Raw genomic sequence first — 22,894 nt, 5'->3', positions numbered from 1 at the left:
TATTTTCCTATATTTTTGAGGAAAATAAATGCTGCCATGGTGAGAATAAAACACAATTGTTTTACATTTCTGTCAGGACCACTATCGTCAAATAAGATTGACAATTAGCATACAGTTTGGATTGGCGGTCTGGTTCTGTTCTGCATGGGCAGCCTAGCATGGATAAGAGCAGGGAGAGCAGCAATAATCCCCCTTAGGGTAAACTGAACAGAACCAACATGAATGTATGGCAGATATCATTAATTCAAGATTTTAAAGTACAACATAATTCGATAATTTATTTTGATTCAAGGGGAATCAGAATGGCAAATACTGACTGGACGAGAGGAGGAGCTGGGGATGGAGGAGGGTAATTAGCTCCTGAGAAATGCGATAGATGTTGATAATTCTGAAGGAGCTTATGAATACGGTGATAGGTAGACTTGGATCAGCTGAGAGTCAGCTGATGCGAGCTTGACTAACGTGACCTGCCAGAACTAACTTGATGTTTACCAACCCACAATTAAATAAATGTTTTATCATAATAAACATAAAAATGAAAATAGTATATCATTGATATAAAAATACGCTTAGGCCTGCGGTATGTAACAGGCCTAACTCTAATCTGAACCAAGAGGGGAAAAGGCAAAGAGCATTTATCACAAATATAATAACTTTATTGTCCAAAGTTTCCATTCGAGTTTGTTATAGACACAAGTTTATACAATATATTCAATAATAAATAAGAGATTCTTTCAAATTCTCTTTTGATAACTTTTGACAAAAAGGTCTCTTATCATTAGCTCCTCTATCAGAGAGACTGATAAAAAAAAAGAAAAAGTAAATCAAAATCTGGCTGGCCAATACAGAATCACTGGAATCAGCTGCCCTCGAGTAAGCCACAGCTCTGATGAATTGCTGTAGGAAGATATCAGAGCGCCACCACAACAGTTCGACAGAAAGACAGCAGGCACACAGATCCTGTGGCTATCAAACTAGTGACAGAGGCCCGTAGGACAGTACGGAGAGGGTTGGAGGGGCTCGTTCACCATGGAAGCAAGCAGCACAGTCTGGGGCAGTTAGTGAGGGCGATCTAAACAGATGTGTTCATGGGGCATCTGTGAGATGTACTGACTGTGACGTCCAGGGCATTGGCCTGGCAGAATTCCTGCTAAGTGCTGGTAAATATGTTTGGAAGGAGAGCCAGCAGGGTGACGCTTTTTTTAATGTGATGTTTATCCTATTCCTAACCCCCCAACCCCCCCCCCCCCCCCCTAGTACATGTACACAGAGGTTATAGACGTCCCTTGCTTGGATCATTGCAAAAACACTGTCAACAGTTGAAAGTTAAATAAAACTGTTCATGAGGCACTTTTTATATCAAAGAGTTTTTTTTTTGGTTCTTTGACTTAGAGAAGTATAAAACAGACATTAAAATGCAATCGGAAAAATTACAGTTCCACGTTTTTTTCCTAAATAATGAACAGAAGAGTGTAAAATATGCATGAGGTATAGGAAAGGCACATAGCCAGCCTTATCAAAGTGTCTTTCCCAAGCCACGTCTTCTTCTTTTAAAGGGTCAATTCACCCCAAAATGTATATTTTGCCAACATTTCCTCACCCTCATGTCGTTCCAAACCTGTTTGACTGACTTTCCTCTCCGGCAGAAAGTTTAAACTGTTTTTGTCCATGTAATCAAAATCAATGTGGTCCAAAACAACATATTATCAACATATAATGACTTTCATTGGCTGCGTTCCAAACCGCATACTCAATGAGTAGGTACTTAATTTCAATAAGTACTTACTTAACGAGCGCTAAAAGAGTAGGTACTTTATAGCCAAATCTCGTTAAGTATGAATGCGAACCGGACATCTGCCATGTTGACGTTATCATGTGACCTACGCCGCGTTATCACAAGTGCAACAACTTAAAAGAGTTGAACGACACGTTTAATTCATCTATCTGTAAATATCTTGATATTGATTAAACTTGCTCATTTTATGGTCTTTTTGAAGAAACTGCTGCCCATATTTTGAGAATACATTTAGGGTTGATTTAAGTTCTTATATTTAACCCTACTTATGTGACCCACCGTTTTATCCTTAACGATATTATTTATTTTTATTACGAAATCCCAAAATTGTCATCTCTTGAATATGTTGTTAATTTCTTTATTTTATATCCAAACATTTTCATCCACAAGCAAAAGTGGCTTACCGTGACAAATACTGACCGATACTTAATTATATTACTTTTTACTGAAAAAAATCAATAAAACAAACAAAATGTAATGTATGTCATATGACATAGCTATGCATGAATACACTCTAGATGTGTATATTGTGAACATATCTACATTTTCATTCAAACAATTAATTAAATAATGATATTTTATTTACTGACAACAATGATAAATATTAATAAAGGAGTAAATTAATGAATGAAAGTCACCATCACACAATAAACAAATGCAAGTCAACACATGAAACAAAGCTTTATTCAAACTACAATCATGTATATAGGCTACAGGCACTGAACCACATCTACTGCCATCTCAACACAGCGGTTCCCATTCTGCGGCTTTATTCTGATGAATCAGCGGACCGCCAGAGGTGAGCCGTGCCGGAGTGCCGGTTGTTGCGTGATGTGTTGTGCTTCACAATCTGAGGCAATAAGGGCCGGTGGAGTGATGGAGGGTCTCGTCCATGGCACGATCTCCAGGATTCAGCTCTGTGCTCCTCATCCTCAGTGCTCACACCAGTCTGCTGACATTTCAGATCCTACAAAAATGCACAAACATAACACAAAAGCAGTAGTTTTAACAGCACAATGTCATTTGATTTCAGTATTATTTAGCAGACAAGAACGCTTTTTTTCCACAAATGCCGCCATCATCTTTCCTTGCAGGTCCTGCTCCACCACAACAGCTGTGCAGCAAATGCACACAAATCAAGAATCAGAAAGGTGCTGTAATAGCTCTGTTTGAAATTACAATAATTAAAATAAACTACAACTTAATATTTAAATTATTATTAATTTCTGTAGTATACTCACTCAAAGCCTTTGATGACAGCATCAGCTTCATGAGCCTCTCTCCACCGGATAAACACACATCTGTTCATCTGTCCCTGTAACATCCAGACAAGACTCCCATAACCTCTGTGATTTATGAGCTCAACACTACATTTACATGTTGAGGTTGTTTTAACTTTTTATCCAACATACATGTTCCTCAATTTATCAACAGTACTAATGGACAAATAAAATAGATAACTTATGTTTAGTTAATTTATAGATCTGTTCTACATAATAGCACACATACATCACTCAGATGTATATTTCATGTTGTGATGTGCTCTTCTGCAATACTTATAAAAGATGTTCCTGTCAGATGTAAATAGACGTTTAAAATAAGCGTCTTTAAGATGTTAATGGTTTATGTAAATCCACGTTAGAGACGTAACTTACGTGTCCTTACTGGAGCTCCTGTCAGCTAGAGCTAACGTTATACATAATAAAACGTGTTTTTACAGCCAAATCACAATCATACTATACTGTCTAACTCCTTTACACCTTCAACAGTTAAAACGTTTACTCTATAGTAGTTTAACACATGCAATTTTAACACAAGGAACCGTGTTTACTCACATTTGAAACCCCGCGCGTCGCTGATCTCCGTGATGTTTGATAATGACGTATCCTCTCGCGTGGCCTCCTGGGATAGAAGAGTATCCACCGGTTGAGCACTCAAAAATCTGTCTGGAAGCAGTAAGCCATCCGGGAACTTCTCGCCTACACTTTTATGAATACTGATGTTTGGAACGTACTGCTTCCTTCACGTACTGTTTTCGCCTACTATATAGTAGGAAAGTAGGCATATTGGAACGCACTTAAGTCCGAATCTCGCGATAATTAGTACGTCACCCAGGTAATTCTCGCCTACTCTTTTGGATTCATACATACTTTTTCGCTCGCCTACTCTTTTTCCCATACTAAATAGTAGGGAAGTATGCGGTTTGGAATGCAGCCATTGTATGGACAAAAAAACACTCCAATCATATCAATAGGAATCCATACGATCAGGAATTTCACGTAAGATTGCCCCATGCAGATTTCACAATAGGTTCAAGTTGGTCACACACATTCGACATGTTGACCACCAGAAAGCTGCTTAGTTTGAAAGTGACTTCTCTGTACTTCATACATTGCTACACTACTGACAAATTCTCGCTATTGTGCAATTTAGCCAATTTTTTTCCAAATGTGACTGCACCTTTACACAGGAGAAAGTAAATCATACAGGTTTGGAATGAAATGAGAATAACTAAACGATGACAATTTTTATTTTAAGGTGGATGATCCCTTTGAGAGCCATGCTGTGTTTTTCACAGAGCTCCTTAAAATGCTCTCAGTCCAGTCTGTCCTTTAGTGCCTCAGCATGTGCTTCGTTTTCCACCTTCTCCGTGGCCTTACACTCATGCTCTTTAAATATCCCAGCCAGCGTTTTGAAACGAGGACCCCAGTCACAGAGATTTCTGTAATCCTCCTTGGGCTCGAGAACCCAAGACTCAATGGAACTGAGGGACTCTGCCACCGAACCCTCTCCCTCATATGCATACGTCACCAGAGAGTCATACGGAGGTGTGGAGTTCTCTAGAAGACAATGATGGATGTAGGTTCTGATGTCCTCGCTGTCCTCTTTGGACACGCACGCACTCGCCAGATCAGGCTCATCCTCTGATCTGATTTTTTGCAGCTGCGCCGTCTCTTTGATGCCTTTGGGATTGCGTAACGTACCTATGTCGAAGGCCTGGGTGTCCTCTTCCCCGCCCCCCTCGTCGTCGTAGTGGATCACATTGTCCCGAACGTCCTCGCTGGACGACATCAGAGTGTCCTGCTTCTTGTGTTTTCTCAGGCCCATATAGAGCACCACCATCACTGCAAGACACCAGAGGCGCATAACTTGTTTTGTGGCGTAATGCACATTGACATACATACAGTACAGGACCTTTGAGTGACAACAGACTAGAGAGAAAAAGGGGTGGTCACATGTTCCAGAGCCATTAGCGGTTTCCTTTTTTTGTTCTGACGTGGGTTTTCAAAATGAGACTAAAGAGAACGGCAGCCCGAGGGTAGCCATAATGCAGTTTTGACATGCTGTCTGTCAACATCGTAGTGCCTCGGTTGTGTGAGAGGAGGGGAGGTAGTTTTTCTGAGCTTTCATCTCCCTCCTCTGAGGCAGACAGTACTCGCTCGCCCCACTCTGCTCAAAGAAAGATGTGAGAGAGAAAGAGACGGGGAGGCACAGGCGCTGCTGCGAGAATGAAAGATTAGACCTAAAAATTCAGGCTTTCAGATGAAGCAGAAGGGGAAATTTGGATAAATCAACCTGCATGTGTTATTAGGGGAAGGTTTTCTCATGTTGTTATTTTCCAGTCTTTTAGAACATACTATTTATTATCACATTCGAATCATTATTTCTGCATCAGCTCCCCCAAGTGGTTGCCATATAAAAAAATCTTTTTTTTTCTGTAATGCTGCCAAATGAAAATATGAAGTCAAAGCACATCACTTCACTGCACTGTCTGCTACAGAATTCACTTACCTAGTCCTTATTGCAATACAGTGCTTTTACTGCAATTCTTCCTCGGGCGTTTCTCAGTACTCCTGTTCCATTTTTTCTTATTGTCTTTATTTTAGAGATCATAACCTGCCACATTCCATACTAAATGTAGTGCATACTTATGTTTATATATGGGTGTTTCTTTAACTTAGGCACTTCGGCTCAAAAAACATACTTTCAAATCCTGACTGTTTTATTTAATTTGTCCACTAACAATGTCCTACATCTGGGATGTAGGATGATTAACAATTGTAATTTTTTTCTTAAAGTCATTAACATTTACACATCTCGCATCTGTGTTTAATACCATATTGTTATTAATGACAAAAAAAAAAAAAAGACATTTCCAAAAGGGTTTAAAATGTATCTTTTATTTTGCTAAGGGTAATTTTATAGCTAGCATTTAATTATACATCTTAATTATACAAAATTAAACAAAATGTTTTCATGTTTTGTACAGTGCATACGTTTAGACACCCAAGTTGCCTAAAAGAGGAAATTGATATTAATGCCTTAAAAAAAAAAAGAGGAAAACTCCAACCTTTAAGGACACCAATTTTCTTTGTGAATGAATAATGTATCGTGAATAAATAAATGTTTTTCCTTAAAACACAGGGTGCATAAGTCAGGACACCCCTATGTTAAATTCCCATAGAGGCAGGCAGATTTTTATTTTTAAAGGCCAGTTATTTCATGGATTCAGGATACTATGCATCCTGATAAAGTTCCCTTGGCCTTTGGAATTAAAATAGTCCCACATCATCACACACCCTTCACCACACCTAGAGATTGGCATGGTTTTATTTCAGTTAGCCTAATAGCTGGTTTGATTTGCATTGAGAGATGATCTTATGGAAAGTACCCCATGCCAATCTCTAGGTATGGTTTTATTTATTCACAAAGAAAATTGGTGTCCTTAAAGGTTGGATTTTTTTTTATTAAGGCATTAAGATCACATCTTTAGATTTTTTAATTCCTCTTTTTAGGCAAAACTTTAGCATGGGTGTCTAAACTTATGCATAGCACAGTATATGATAAAACGTGCTTCATTGTAAATGAGAGTGACGTGAAGGCAAATTAAGTATAATACAAATAATCTCTTAAATTATATGAAAAGAGTACTTATACAATTTCTTCACTAATGTTCAAAAGTTTGAGGTAAATAAAGAAATTAACACTTTAATTCAGCAATGATACATTCAAATTTCAGTAAAAAAAAAAAAACTGTAACAAAAGATTTCTACTTCAAATAAATGCTGTTTTTTTTTTTTTTTTTTTTCACTTTTATTCAGGCAATCCTGAAAAAAAATGGATCACAGTTTCCACAAAAATATTGTTTTCAACATTGATAATAATAAAAAAATGTTTCTTGAGCACCAAACCAGCATATTATAATTATTTCTGAAGGATCATGTGACCCTGGAGTCTAGAGCAATGATGCTGAAAATGCAGCGTTGACATCACAAGAATAAATTACATTTTAAAATATAATACAATAGAACATTTTAAACTTTAATAATATTACACATAATATCTGCTGTACTTTTGAGCAAATAAATTCAGTCTGGGTGAGCATGAGAGACCAACCTCAAACTTTTGAAATGTAATGTATAAAGGCATTCGAAAGTTCTTTGTGAAAGAATCAGCTAGTTTTAATAAAAATCCACCTCTAGGAAATAAAAGTCCCAGAAGTTGAAGAAATACCCATATACTAATATTATTTACTTTTTGTTTTTATATACTTTGTTTTGTTTCCATGATTGTCTGTGTCCTTGGGCAAAATAAAATGATAAATAAAAACAATATTGATAAAAATGTAACCCCTACTTTTTTCTTATGTCTTCTCTATTTAGCACATTAAATGCATTATTCTTTGTCTTGCCATAATCAACAGTATTCTGTTTGACATAAACGTGTATAACTCACCCAGCAGAATGGCAATGCACAGCAGTATGGCCATCAGAGCTCCAGTGCTGAGTCCCATGGGAAAGAACACGGCTTCCGCATTGCAGGAAATGAGGGAGCCGTCCGTGTTGCAGGTACACACCCGCACAGACACCGTCCCAGTGCTGCTTTGGATAGGGTACCCGCTGTCCTCCACGACGACCGGTACCAGGTACATGCTCTGCTCTAGTCTCCGAAACCCCCCTCGCCTGGTCGCCACTCCAGCTGTGTTGTCTGAAAACCGAGAGACCATCAAAGTATCTATAATGCAGATTTAGTGGAGGCTATACATGATTGTACTTAGATAATCAGTGATAATCACACTCATGCTTTCAGGGATCATAACCTGCCATTCCAACATTTCTTCATGACAGAATATGATGAATTCATGAGGTACAGACACTGGCCTAATTCCAGAATTAAGTAGAAAAATGGATCCCTTTGAAGTGGAAATAAGTACAGAAAAAAAGTGGTTCTGGTTAAGGGGATAACAAGCTAACATGAGTTACTCCTGGGAGAAGCATGATATACCTTTCTGAGAAGAGACTCTGACGCAGCTGGAGTCCAAACAAAAACACTTCAGGCTGTTTTTATTCAGTGTTTTAATCTCAATAGGTACACTTCTGCCAATAACTTTCATTTGCAGAATTAACTATACATTTAATATCATCCTAACTGAGGAAGGTTAGGTGGTAGTATAGCCTTAAGATAAAACTTTAGGCTGAAATATTCCGAGTGTTGACCCACAAGGTTTATTTTTTAGCAAGGTACTTAATCCCAGGTCATTCCAGTAGGATTGTTTGGCCCTAAGTGTACTCGAAGTCGCTTTGTATAAAAGTTTGCCAAATGACTTCCACTCAAGCTACTGACGCTAAGCAAAAGCTTTTATTTCCCAATGTCATTATAGATGGGCAGTGTGAGATAGCCAATGTAGATAGCCAGTGCGAGCCAAGGCTAACAATGTGTCGTGCAGGGCCAATTGCGTTTGGACCTCAAGCACTGAGCCCAAAGTCAAGTTGTGTTTCCACTATCGGGCCGGGAGCCCCGCAGTGCTACCCTAAAACCTGCCCTTAACACGCCTCCATAGAAAAACCTCACACAACCCCACCGTTTCAGCAGCTGACTGAAAGCTAGATACTAGATCACAAAATGAGCATGATAGAAGTGCATTTTTAGTCTTTACTTAAAGACTTAAGATTCCAGCATTGATATTTGACAAATGTTTTACAATAAAAATGTTAGAGTGACAGTAATTTGTGCCAGGCGAGCACAACAATCATGCTGAATCAAACTGATAATTACCATTTCACATGAAAAGAGAAAATATATTCAGTTGCACCTGCTTCCATTTATTTGCCATCACAGGAATGCAAAAAACAACTCCATTAAGGCTTTTAGGTCCAAAGGCTTACATATTAGAAAAAATATTGATACAATATCATATGGTAACATCACATTTTTCTTTAGAAAAAGTGAGCATTTCTATATCCATGAAATTATGCAATGTTTGAGTGATACCTCATGTCTCACTATACTGTTATCCCTCTCCAGTAAGAGCAACAGAGGGAGCTCATGAGAAGAAAACAGGAGTTATGAGTTTTATGAGTAAACAATTTACAATAAAGTGCATGCAATTTATGAAATGTGGATGCATTTGTCCGGTATCAACAAATGCACAGGGAAGGAACAGATGAAACATGAAACCAATTAAATACACGATTATAATCATGTATGATTTGTCTATGTTTTTCAAGCTGTCTCTGGAATTTTCCATAAACATGTGTATTTATTATCACAATGGTTAGGGGTAGGCAACTTCGGTCCTAGAGAGCCCCTGTCCAGAGTTTTGCTCCAACCCGTAAAAAACTCACCTGCCTGTAGGGGCTGTTTACATGACACCGTTTTCAACTAAAAACTTTTTATAAGTTTTGACCGTTCATTTACACGACAACAGCATTTTGGGTGCCTGAAAACGCAAATTGAAAAAAAAAAAACAGGTTTCAAAGTGCAAGTTTTTGAAAACGGTCTCCGTGTAAACAACAAACACCGAATCTCTGAAGACGATGGCATCACGCACATGCGTATTACGTGTTCAGTCTATAGTGTTTCATCACCATCTAATGGCCTGGCAGCAGAATACAGCATTTTTTGTCGTTTTCGTGGATCGGTGTGAATGGGGATCGTTTTGACAATGGTGTCATCTGTACGCAGATAACTCAATGGAAAAAAATTTAAGCATATCGTTGTAGTGTAAACGTACCCTTAGTAATCCTGAAGACATTGATTAGTTTGTTCAGATGTGTTTGATTAGGGTTGGAGCTAAAAAGGGACATTGGCTCTCTACAACCGACGTTACCCCTGGGTTAGCATAAGTAGCCTTTAGCATCCCATATAATTATATTTCTGCCTCACACGGTGATCAGAATCCCCGTCAGATCTCAAGGAAGTTATTTCAAACACTCGCTGGTGTCTGAAAGTGATTTTTGAGCTGCAAATTGTTTTAAAATGTCCTAGGCCTAAATGTTGAAGTTAGCTGGTAGCCTGGAACAATAACATGGGAAATGAGCAGCGGTGTTAACCCTCTCCTTACTCAGGTAAACTCGGCCTTTGTTTATGACCACTCCACAAGCTCCAGTTGTCCGGCTTTAGACCAAGGTATTGCCCCTGAGGAAGTCCCGGAAGTGACAGTGGAAATGCGTCGGGCCCTGGCACGCTCGCTTTTGGCCCGACAGTGGAGACATGGCTAATGAGGGCCCTGGAATTAAAAATCCCATTCTCCATTGAGAAACTGATTTTTAATTATTTCCTTTCAAAAGAGACCCTCTATCAGTCAGTTTAAAACGTTTTTCATTAAGAAAAATAAATAATTGATATGCCAAGTTCCAGGTGATGAATTACACAATAATTATCCTGAAGACAAAGCTCCACCAATCAGAGAATCACAGCAAACTAATCAGGATAAAAGAACACAGCAGTGACTGTCCTCACTACTGAGAAGCATTGTGGTTGACAATCAATGGGGGCAGTAAGTACTTTTTTAGTGTTAATTTAATCCAAAATAGAGTAAAAACAGTAATATTGTGAAATAGTATTATAATTTCAAATAACGGTTTTTCTATTTTCTATTTTAATGTTTCAAAATGTTATTCATTCCTGTGTTGGCAAAACAGAATTTTCAGCATCTTTAGTGCCACATGATCCTTCAGAAATCATTCTGATATGCCGACTTGGTGCTCAAGAAGCATTTCTTATTATTATCGATGTTGAAAACTGTTGTACTGCTTAACACATTTTCAGGATCCTTCGATGAACAGAAAGTTCAAAAGAACATAATTTATTTAAAATAGAAAACTATAATAGATGTTATACATATATAAATGTTTTATTACTGTGACTTTAGATCAATTTAATGGCTGAATAAATAAAAAAATCTTTCAATACCCTACAATTCTGAATAAAGATAATGGTGTGATTCGTCTTGGAGCTGATTCGTTTGGTTTTTGGCTTAGAATTATTTATTGACGTATATTTTATTGACTGATAAATGAAAATAAGGAAACCGGCATGCAACTTTAATTCTATCATAATTCAGTTTATGTACAAAAATATGATAGGCTACAGATTCAAATTTGAAGCATCAAAGTCAGTTTAGACTACCCTCTTTGATTCAAGTGTCTAGCCAAGTGTTTGTTGTGACCCAGAGGAAATTGAAAATACTTTTCATCCAAGCTTGAAAACACAGCAGGTGCCTGTTGGTCTGATGGTGAGGGCTTTGCTTGGCGCTCATAGCACTGAGTCAACACGTCGAGATGCGCTTGTCCTCGCCTGGAAGGTCGACTGACCCGTCATGAGAGGTTTGTTACGCCTGGGCAGCTGGGGGATTTTTCTTGACAAGGTAGGAGTCATTAAAGCACACCTTGTGCCTGTTTTGCTGTGTAGCCCTGAGTGACCCTGTCTCTGTGAATCACAGTTGATGATATTCATGTGCTGAGAACACTGTGGACTGAGCACGGAGCGAGGCTCACGCGGCACATGGATCACGAGGTGATGTGCTGCACTGGGATGCGAACACTATTTACGTCACAGCACTAGTTCGGTAGCTTAGAGTTGTTCTCCCAGTAGATACTGCTATATATACAAGCTATATATACAATATATGTATGTTGTTTATCTGAATAATATGGTCTAGAAAAATCTAACTTTTAGTACAACTCTTTAGATGCTATTCCAGGTGATTTTTATAAGGGTATCTACTATAGACTGAATATCTAGACACCTTCTATAGAAACATGTTGAAAATAACCTTATTGTATTCCTTTAATTTACCCCCCAAAAAAAATCCAATAATGAGGACCAACGTTGTTTTGGACCCCATTAACTTTCATTAAATTAACTAAAAGTTAAAACCTTCTTTAAATCATCATCTTTTGTGTTCAGCAGAAGAAAATAAGTCATACATGTTTGGAACAATAAGTAGTGTGAGTAAACGACGACACTTTTCATTTTTGGGTGAACTATCCCTTTAAGTGACGAGTTATTCCAACTTACTTCCGTAGTCCCTGATTGTGAAGTTTCTGTTCCTGGTCTGTGATGGGGATTTGAAGTAGAATCGGTGCTCTACAGCTGGCATGTCTTTATCTGTGGCACTGATGATCTGAATCACCTAGAGAACAGATACAGAACAGTGATCTGAATAAAACACCACAGGAAAGAGCTTGAATATTCGTAAAAGCACTTCTAGTGTTCAGCAGTTGTCGTTTTGATTGACAGAGCTGACGTGCTTGACTCATCAAACCTCAAAAGGATCATTTGAGGTTGCCAACTGTCTTTACGACTCAACCACATGGGGCGTAATTTATGACTGGTTCACTGTCAACTTCATAAACCTCTAATGACAAAGTCATTAATTCTGAGAGAATGACAGGATTTAACATGGCAGCGAAAACATATCTTTAGTTATTTTATATTGTATTATAAATGTGTGCAAATAAAGATTAAGTTTGTATTTTCTGACTACAATAATTTCTGACTACATTAGAATCACTAAACTGTAACGCAAAAGCAATGATTTGTTTCAAAAAAGGTTTAACACTTTCCCTATCTTTCATTGTTTGGACAAACAGATAGTCCCTCCCCCAAACCCATGCTATTGGCTCCAATGTTGCTGTGTCTTGCTGGTAAGTGTTTACATATTTCGAGGGCTTATAGTTGTCTCTGCATATTAAACTGGGATAAAAAAATTTTTTCAACTTGACAACATTGTAGGCTTTTTTTCATTTTTAATTTTTATAATATGTATCATGAAAATGTATTATTGTCAGACATTTAGCAAGTAATACGAAAGGAATCATTAATACAACAACAACAAAAAATCCTCATGGAAATTGCATCAATTCATCTTCAAGGGTTTGTGTTGATCGGTTGACTATCTTTAGTAAATTCTGAAAAGGCTTTGTTGTGTCATCTATTTCCCACATTTCCGCATATAAGCAAGGGAACTACGTTCTCTGGTATAAATGACTGAATAGGGAGACACTGATAGGCAGCGTTGTACTGGGAGTAGCTCTCTTTCAGCATGAAAGGAGAAGATCAAGGAACAGATCTCTCACATTAATTCACTGCAGCACCCAACAACAGGCCCAGAAACTCAACTCAAATTGAAGCACAGGTAGACACACACACACACACACACACACACACACACACACACACACACACACACACACACACACACACACACACACACACACACACACACACACACACACACACACACACACACACACACACACACACTTACCTGTCCTACTTTTGCATTTTCACAAACAAACGTCTCGTATATAAAGGCAAGTTCTGGAGGAAACTCATTGACATCCAGGACCTTGATTGTGACAGTAACTTTGCTGGACAGCAGGGGGTTGTCTGAAAGATCAAACAAGGTATTGTCCATGAATAAGATCAGTGGAAACTGGAATATATGAGAAGCATACCATGGAATACATTGTTGCAACAAAAAACTAAAAGAATCTGGCTGAATCGGATTTATATTTGCAGAAAACTTTGTAGTTGTAAGCTGCCTTCCATTAGCAAATCAGCTTGATATAAACATTTTTATTAACAATTCGGTTGATCTCTTGACTAATCTCTTTCATTTTAGCTGGACTGAGCTTTTATTTATGATTTTAAAGATGTGTTTAAGCCTCTAGAAGAAAAGCACTGTTGTATTTTCATTCTTCTCCACTAGATGGGGATGTGGTCTTTAGAAATGTGTTCAACCATCTCCATTTCATTGAACAGTTATAATATGCTGGTAAATCTGCTATGCTGGTCATATTGAATCTGGATAAAACACAATCCACCATACTTACTAACTTTTGTTGCTACAACAGTGACGTTGTGTTCAGCGTTTCTCTCTCTGTCCAGGGCTTCACTGACAGACAGAGTTCCTTCAACAGGATCAACGTCAAAGTGGTTTTCAGAGTCCTTTCTCCACTCAATAGAATATCTACAAACCAATTGATCAAAGACAACAACAACAAACAAATGGATCAATCACATTCAAGGATTATATACATTATATATATATATATATATATATATTTGTTCACTGTGGTATAGATTAGAATTAAAAATTACATAAAAAATGTTTGGTTATGGTCATCAATGATTAATTACAACGCCAGCTAAAGATTGGTATATATAAAATGTACTTTATATGATTGGTTATTGTGGCATTTTGGGCAGTTGCTGATGTCTGATTGGTTAGGACAGCATGCAGTCCAGACTGGCGAGATAAAGTGAAATGGATTTAACAGTGGTGTCTGGAATCACTTGAAAATATAGTTAAAGGCCCACTGAAGTGTCTTGAAACGCGCAGCTTCATTTAATGTGCTGATGTACTTTCCACTGAAACAGGAAGACAGGGCGGCCTTGGGACATGTCGGACAGCTCCTCCCCTTTCTTCAAATAGCCAATAGAGTTTAGTCTATATCACAGCTCAGCCAGAGCCGTTGAGCTCATTAAAGCCGCAGTTTCCTTCTAATCTCTATCCGTTTCTCCTCCTAATCTCCTCCGTATCGCTTTAAAATATGGCATTCTGTGTAGAATTCAAATGGATCCGAAACATTTTCTGGTCTAGGCCGATTTGCGCATGTGATCCGCTCTGTGCTATCGTGTCTCTGGACCGGAGCAGACTGTGTGCGAGCTGCGACAGTTCGCATGACACTAACGTGAATCCAACTTCATTCCCCGAAAGCATATTTACACTGTCTGAATCGTTCCATATCCCTTATATAATGCCATTCACCGTGTAGAAAATAGTAAATGTGTGAAAAAGTGACCGATTTTAGGAGAAGGGTATAGCTGCAGACTAAATGTGAGCATGTGGCTTATTCATTTCACTTTTGGTGTGAAAGAGACTAAATTAGCAAAAAATAGCTTTTTTGTTTGCTTGTTTGTTATTAAAACACAAACAAAGCAAGCCCAGGCCCGGTGAGAAAACGCAAAAAGTATGTAATGCATTACTTTTCATTAAAAGTAACAGTAATGCAATTAGTTAATAATGGAATATTGTAACGCATTACTTGTAAATATATATATATATATATATATATAATAATAATTCCCCAACACTGATAGCAAAATCTTAGTAAAATTAATCCATAATATGTAAATTATTTTTATCTAAATAATGATATTGTTATTAAAATAACTCTAATATCTAAATTTGATTAAATACATAAGATCGATCACTAGATGCATGATGTTGTAGAACAGTGTATGTATTTATACACTTAAATTCTGCTTACTGTCCCTGTGTATGAGCACTTGATCTATTTGAACCTGTCTGTTACTTTTCAGCCCACTGCTGTGACCCTGTTCCTTAGTACAATCTGCCCAGTGGATCAGCTGGGAAAGAGGAAGTCTGCGCTTTCCCTGTAGCATCAGACCTTTATCAGGGTTACATTCCTACTCCTTCCTTTCGTTCTCAGGTGTCTCCCTAACTGCTGGCCTGAGGTATTCTGCTATTCAAGCAAAATCTCAGCAAGAGGACTGGATTCTTCTAGTAAGCACTGCTCAACACTAAACTTCAACTTAGTAACTTCACAAAATGAATTCTGTTTTCAAATCACCCCTTATCAAATATTCCATAGTAAAGTTCAGCAGGTTATACATTATAAATAAAGAAAACCTGACTTGAGGGGATCAGAATGTAAACCGTTAGTTCTCACCATGTTAAAAAAAAAAGCATTATACCAGATTCATACTATTTTTGCACAGAGTTGCATAACTCTGGTCATGGTGCCGGAAATATATATTTTTAAACCAAACCAATGAGCTTTAACATTACAAACTTTGATTTGAATAAAAAAAAATATATATATATATATAAAAGGCTAATGGCTTCAACAAACGTATATATTTCATTGATTAACAACCTCATAGCTCACAGTTGGTCTGTCCGAGTTTTTATTAAAAATCTATTCCCCATATAGAGAAAATGAATGGGATTTTTACTTCTGGAACACAGAAGATGTTCGACTTGTTGAATGTACCAGAAACAATTTACGGTAATTTTTTTATCGTGCTGTCCAAAGATATGACATATTCCCCAATCCATTACAAATTTTCATCACTCTTTGATTTACGGTAAACACGCATGAGGTCACAAGGGCAACAACAATACAATATACTATGCTGTGTAAAACAGCATTATGCTATATTGCTTTTATTCAACAGTGTAATAAACAATAAGTAAATATTGAGTAACTTACATTTTACACACAATATTAACAGTTATTGAATGTATTTTTGCTCCGCCTATAAAAATAGTTTCAAACAAAGTAAATGCAGAATCAACCGTAGCATCTCTGAGCAACACATAGCATGCCATTCATGAACGAATCGGTTTTAAATGAATTGTTTGAGTAAATTATTAAATAATCATTAAAAAAATAAAAATAAAGTCACTTTTAGCCACCTACTGGCAAAACCAACAGTATCTGGAACACGCAAACACAGACAAGCGCAGTGATACAAACAGTGAAATGCCCCTCTTATCTTGTTAAATGTCCGTCCCACGAAAGTCACTTTGTATGTAACAACAATAACTTCATACAACAAATTTGTATATAACAATACATATTAAATACCTTACAAATGAATCACTACTCATAGCTGAAATAGATATTTGAATCCACAAAAAGCAACACTAAATTTAACAAATAGGAAATACACTGAGGTGAAATATTTAACAAGAGCTGTGGTTTTCTAAATTACTACCACCTCTATTTATGTACGTCCATTAAATATTTATATTATAACAAATGCTTTCATAAAAGACAGTGTTCTTGTGTCAAGATCTCAGATGCTTTAAACATGATCAACATTGTAGCTAACACACTCAGGCACTTAAATGAAGAACTAAATAAAGCAAGTGTGCCACATTAAATAAGGTCCACGTTTGCAAATTGCACCAGAAGTTTGTCAGAGTGGATTGAATCAAAGCAATACACACTCTGTTCAAAACAAGATTGCCAAATGCACTGAACCCACGGGACTACAGGTTTGTTATTGTTTTATGTTGTCTAGTATACTTGGATGTAAAGTGGTTTTGAGTTCCCACAGGATGTTGTCTACACATGTATTAAAGGCGAGTAAAATGGTGTGTGCTTCGATTTGACCTACATCTTTGTGTGTGTGTTGCGTTGCCCATACCTTACAGGACTGTTGCCTACATCTAGGTCCTCAGCTGTGATGGCTCCGACGATGATGCCCACTGGTGTGTCCTCATATGTCTCCATGCTATAAGACAGCCGACTGAAGACAGGAGGTTCCTCCACATCCAGTACATTCACTTTAACTGTGGCAGTGTCCTTAAAAGGTCCCAAATGTAGGAATCGATGATCAAGAACTGCGTTTGAAGCCTCTACTTTAAAGGTGTAGGCCTTTCTGGTTTCATAGTCCAGACGCTGTAAAATGAATAATGAGACATCATCAGGTTAAAAGCCTTTTAATTTACTGATCTCTTTATTTCCTTTTCATTTGTGGCAGCAAAAAGTAAGTGATGTCAAATTGTTTGTAGCTATATATTGTCAATCATGACTTTACTCAGGTCATAAAACTATAAAATAAAACTGGTTTCCACAACAGAGGGCTCATGCAGAGATCAGAAGTGAGGGGAGCGGAAAGGAAAGGCTGCTGTTCACTCTACCCTGGAATCACAGGAGGGAGAAGAAAGGAAAAGAAGAAGAAAGCAAGGAGAAAAGTCTTTGGCCAGTGGCTCTTGCATCACTGCGCTCATTCAGCCATGTAAAGGCAGAAATTGGCACAGTCACACCTGAAAAGCAAAGAGTTGTGGAAACTAAGCACACACATTTGATTTCCACGTTTTATGGGGACATTCCAAAGACATAATGATTTTTTATACCGTACAATCTGTATATTATGTCCCAGTGATATTCAAATGGCGGACCTGCTTGGTTCCATACGGACCACGTGGCATAATTGCACCATTTTACCACTTCTACAGACTAAAGTGAGCAGCGCGTCAAAACAACGGAGCGGTTCACACATAGACAGTATATAAGATGGACACAGCGACCCCATAGGTTTCAACGGAGAAAAATTAAGACAATTAGAAGCACTCACTTCCTGATGGCTGGGCGAACTGCGCAGGCTCAAACTGAGCTTGACGACGTAGATGTGACGTGAGCAACCTGTCGGACAGTTGTAAGTGTTCTAGTAGCTGTGCCGAGAGAAATCTGAATCATTCCCTTCTGAATCTCGCAGAGACGGAGAGCGTGAGTATTAGCTGTCCATGAGCTAGCAGCAGGAGCAACTTTATCACTCTCTGTGGGCTTCTCCCTTGACTTTATGCCTCCACGTCCCCCCGATTGCTTGCGAGCTTCTCCGCCTGTCTATATGATAATTTCTCTACTGTGCGACAGAGAGTCGAGTGGTTATGACGCAATCGTTAGCCTATTTTTACAAAAACTGCTTCTATGGGGTCATAACGTAAGATACAAGGTAATGGAGTCTTTTATAAATTGTCGTGTTTCTTTAGAAATAAATAATGGACAAATGGAGTCTTTAAACGCCTCAGATGTAAAGTTATTCGCTGTCAAAGTGACGCCAAAATGAATGGGAGTCAATGGAATGCTAACAGCAGGTGATGGTCTGCTACAATGGCGGCCCCCAAGGGAAGCTTCAGTTTCAAATATACCTGTATTTAGTAATACTGCCCGTGAACTCGACAATCGACTACTTTGGACTTCGACCGAAAACAGGAACTAAATACAGGTATTTGCGCTGGCTGAAATAACAATTTTTATTAATATCTTTCACATCTACTGCAGTCAGATTCACTCGTGTTCACTCTGAAGGAATTACTCAACATTGCTGGGCACTTGTAATGACACATCAAGGATGTTAAGAGGCTAAAAGCAGGTTTATAACGTGCCCCATTGAAGTCAATAGGGTGCAAATTTTAAAAAGAGGATAACACGGTGTAGACAACACCGATTTTTGTCGTTGTTCTCTGTATTGACAGCACTCCAAATTTACAAAAAAATTAGCTCAATGTTAAAATTGACCGGAGTTCTCCTTTAAGAAAACATCTTCATCAATTTCACAACACACGTGTGCTCCAAATACTCACACAACCAAATACAGAAACGCGCTGCAAAAGTTCACAACACAACCAAATACAGAAACACGCTGCAAATAACACAGACCACAACGGAAATGGTAAATGGTAAAATGGTAAATGGACTGCATTTATATAGCGCTTTCACAGACCCAATGGCCACCAAAGCGCTTTACATTGCCTCACATTCACCCATTCACTCACTCATTCATACACCGACGGCGGTGTCAGCCATGCAAGGCGCCATCCAGCTTGTCGGGAGCAGCTGGGGTTAGGTGTCTTGCTCATGGACACCTCGACACTTGGTCAGGTGGAACCGGGGATTGAACCACCAACCTTTCGGTTTGTAGACAAACTACATGAACCACTGAACCACTGCCGCCCCAGGAAATGTTTCCAGGGGAACCAAATAAGTGACGAACCCGGCTGTAATTTGATGAAAATTACGTCAATTCATCAAAGCTAAAAATGTGAATACATCTGTGAAAAATAAGTTTATTCAAGTGAGCTATTAGTAGACTTATTTAAAACAAAAAAATTATTTCAGTCTACTTTTTATGCACTTCTCAGAAATATAAGCCTATATTTGTCTCAATCGAGATATGGGCTACTTAAAATTATAATAGGCCCTATGCACAGCTGCACTACTTCCTGAACTTAAGCAGGGTTCTTTGTTTCCTGTCTGCCAGGATTGGCCAAACTGATTAATCCAGGTGTGTCTGACCAACAACAATAATCAGACACACCTGGATTAATCAGTTTGGCCAATCCTGGCAGACAGGAAACAAAGAACCCTGCTTAAGTTCAGGAAGTAGTGCAGCTGTGCATAGGGCCTATTAAGTATACTTAGCATACTTGGCATACTTTTTACATAGTTTTACATATACTTAAACTAAACTTTTTAAAATGTTGATTTATAAAGAAAACAGATATGCCCCTAAATCTGAGTATATGAATTTATGTGTAGTCCACTGGTAGTGTAAATAGGAATGTACTTCAAATCTATCTACTTCACTCTTTCCCTGCCATTGACTGAATTTTCCGGCTATCCACGTTTCACTGCTGTAGAGGGCGCTGTTACGCATCTTCTGAAATAGTGCACAATATCTGGATCAAAATACAGATGAGGAAGCAGAAACAAGTAATAGAAGATTGCTTTCACAAATGTAAAATAACGTGATCATCAAACATTAAAGCAGGGCTATGCAGTTTCGGGAATTTCTTCGCTGTATTCACGCTTTTTGCTCGCAGGTTTCTCTATAGAGCTCCCCCTACAGCTTCGAAATAGATATTTGACAACACTATCGAAAAACTCGTTGGCGACTCTCAGATACCAGAGGCTAGATCAACGACATCAAAGCAGACGGGACATTCTTTAAAACGTCTTCTGTATTCGGGTTCGAACAGCGTGAGGGAGCACAATAATGACATCATTTTAGCAGATTTTTTTTGCCGTAAAGCAATTCGTTACATCGCAAGACCTGATATCATGCGATACCTCCTGATGCTGCGGCCGGCGGCTCACCGGCCCAAAGTTGCAAGGGTGTTTTTTTCCACTCACAGGCAATAGGGGGTGCGAGACGACCACCATTCGACCCGAAAAAAGTAATATAACCATTCCAATGACTCCGAAGCTGTTCAGTTAAGGTAAAAAACCTGTATAGTTCACCTTTAAACAGCATATAAATAAAAAATGCCTAACATTACCCGAATGAAATTTCGAACCCATGAGGAAATGACTGTGAAGCTTTGAGGGTGTTGATGGACTTGATCCACTCCATCTATGTTTTGATCATCATTTGAATCCAATCCAGACCTACTGTACTATAATTGTTTTTGATTTTCTTAGCTTTTTGTTTAAAACGTTGCTTTTTTTATTTTTATAAAACTTGACAACATTCAAGTGTTGGTTAAAAGAAGGATGGTGTAACGGAGCAGGCTCCTGTACCGCCTCCTCTCCACCACCGGAGGGATCCGTCTCCGGAATATTAACCTTTTCCTAACGAACTCAAATTCCCATCATGCCTCTCACCTGGGACTGATTGCGTAACACACCTGCACCTCATTTACACACACACATAAAAGCCACTTCCACACACCACTTCTCTGCGAAGTCTTGATTTGCCCTGCCCATCATTTCTAAGCGTTATATCCCGTGTTTGCTTTGTATTTCTGACCTTGGACTGTTTACCTCGTTTTCTGATTGTTCTCTGCCTGCCTCGACCCGGACTGTTTACTGGACTTTGCTTATTGCTGCCTGTCTCGACCTTTGCCTGTGACTCTGACCTTCTCTGCATTTCCTCCATTGCCCTGTCTGCTGTTGATTGCCCTGCCTGTCCGACTATTCTAATAAAAAGCTGCAAATGGATCCCACTGAGTCTGGTGATTCATTACAGATGGATGAAGATACAATTAAAAAAATAATAATAATGGGAAGAGTTAAAGTACAGTTGGTATATAACTTAACAAGTATTAAAAAAATACCTAAATAGGAACATACTGTAGTATGTAAAAAGTAAACTATAATGTTATGTTCACTTAAATAATATTTACAAGTATATTTGCAGTAGTATAAAACTACTAAACAGATTACTGGGGGTATACTTCAAAGTGTACTTTCATAAACTAAAATATGTGCCACAAGTATTTGACTAGTATTTGACGATATATACACAAGTCCACTTGTAGTATATTGTTGCAGTAAAAACAAAAAACTTAGTTTGTACTCAAAGTTTAGTACAGTTACACTCCATCACCAAAAAGCTAAATATATTTTATATATTTACAACAACAACAACAACAACAACAAAAAAAATATATTTAAATAAAACACCATTTAAACTGAATAGTTCTTGTTTTGCTCATGGAAGTATAGCAACAGAAGCAATTCTTTGTCTGCATTTTTTGACATCACTAAAAATGATATTCATTTATATATAAATGATCTACATCAACAGATTTTAGATTTGTAAAAAATAAAATGAATAATTCATTTTCAGCACGCCTCTGTATAAACCATGCAGTGGTGTTGATCTGAAAAGAGAAACTTTTAGTGCACTGGGGGTTGGTTAATGAGTGTATAAAGAACAATTTGTATCAGTCTGTTGAAAGCCAAAAACAATACACATAAGTCTTCCAGAACAGCTCAGGGTATATCATTCCTCAACAACAACAACAAAAAAACATTTCAAAGACAACTTACTGTTGTCATTGTCAGCCAAGAATTTTTCAAAGACCTCAGTGCTACTCAAAAAGCATCAGCTTCATGTCTACATCACACTGCTGTTCTGCAGGAGGTCTTGTCATTTGTGACAGCACGCAACAATTATGTCTGCCATTGTCATTTCAAGCTAGTGTTGAGATACGCGTCTGCCTCGCTGTCTGCAGGCTGAGCTAACCATAGTGCTGACCATGCAGAAATAATACCTCAGATATGACAGGACAGAGACCCAGCTGGCCAATCAGAAGCACGCAGAAGCCTATATATAGGAACTTTTGGTCACAGTTAAAGACTGTAGCATTACAACTTAGCTCACAAATTCTGACCTGATAAACAATACATCAGTATCATAGTTGTTTCAGTCTGGTCTATATCACAAAACCCTTCATTTTAGTATAAACATGTCCTGTTTCTGGTTGTTGTGTCCTTTTATGCCTCTGTAACAGAGATTACATTGGACATTTAGATGCCACTGTTA

General features: G+C 38.1%; 1 protein-coding gene across 3 annotated transcripts in view; it reads right to left on the bottom strand.

Moving 5' to 3' along the window:
- Positions 1 to 486: 486 nt before the first annotated feature.
- The window catches only part of cdh12a (cadherin 12a), a gene marked incomplete at its 5' end in the record, with an annotated part of 47,135 nt that continues 24,727 nt past the window's right edge, over positions 487 to 22,894 (bottom strand). Inside the window, 7 exons of one of the 3 annotated variants that reach the window (XM_079611855.1) lie at positions 487 to 2,762; positions 3,037 to 4,920; positions 7,532 to 7,783; positions 12,098 to 12,212; positions 13,350 to 13,471; positions 13,918 to 14,054; positions 17,267 to 17,520. In XM_079611855.1, coding sequence (XP_079467981.1) covers positions 4,391 to 4,920; positions 7,532 to 7,783; positions 12,098 to 12,212; positions 13,350 to 13,471; positions 13,918 to 14,054; positions 17,267 to 17,520 — 1,410 coding nt within the window. In that variant the 3' untranslated portion in view covers positions 487 to 2,762; positions 3,037 to 4,390. Of the gene's footprint in view, positions 2,910 to 3,036; positions 4,921 to 7,531; positions 7,784 to 12,097; positions 12,213 to 13,349; positions 13,472 to 13,917; positions 14,055 to 17,266; positions 17,521 to 22,894 lie in introns of those variants that run through there. The other 2 variants (XM_079611854.1, XM_079611856.1) reach the window with 2 other exon arrangements.

This window comes from Phoxinus phoxinus (assembly GCF_949152265.1).
Source record: "Phoxinus phoxinus genome assembly, chromosome: 5".
Lineage (NCBI taxonomy): Eukaryota > Metazoa > Chordata > Actinopteri > Cypriniformes > Leuciscidae > Phoxinus > Phoxinus phoxinus.
Note: the sequence above shows the minus strand (reverse complement) of the source record. Positions and strands in the feature narration are given on the sequence as shown.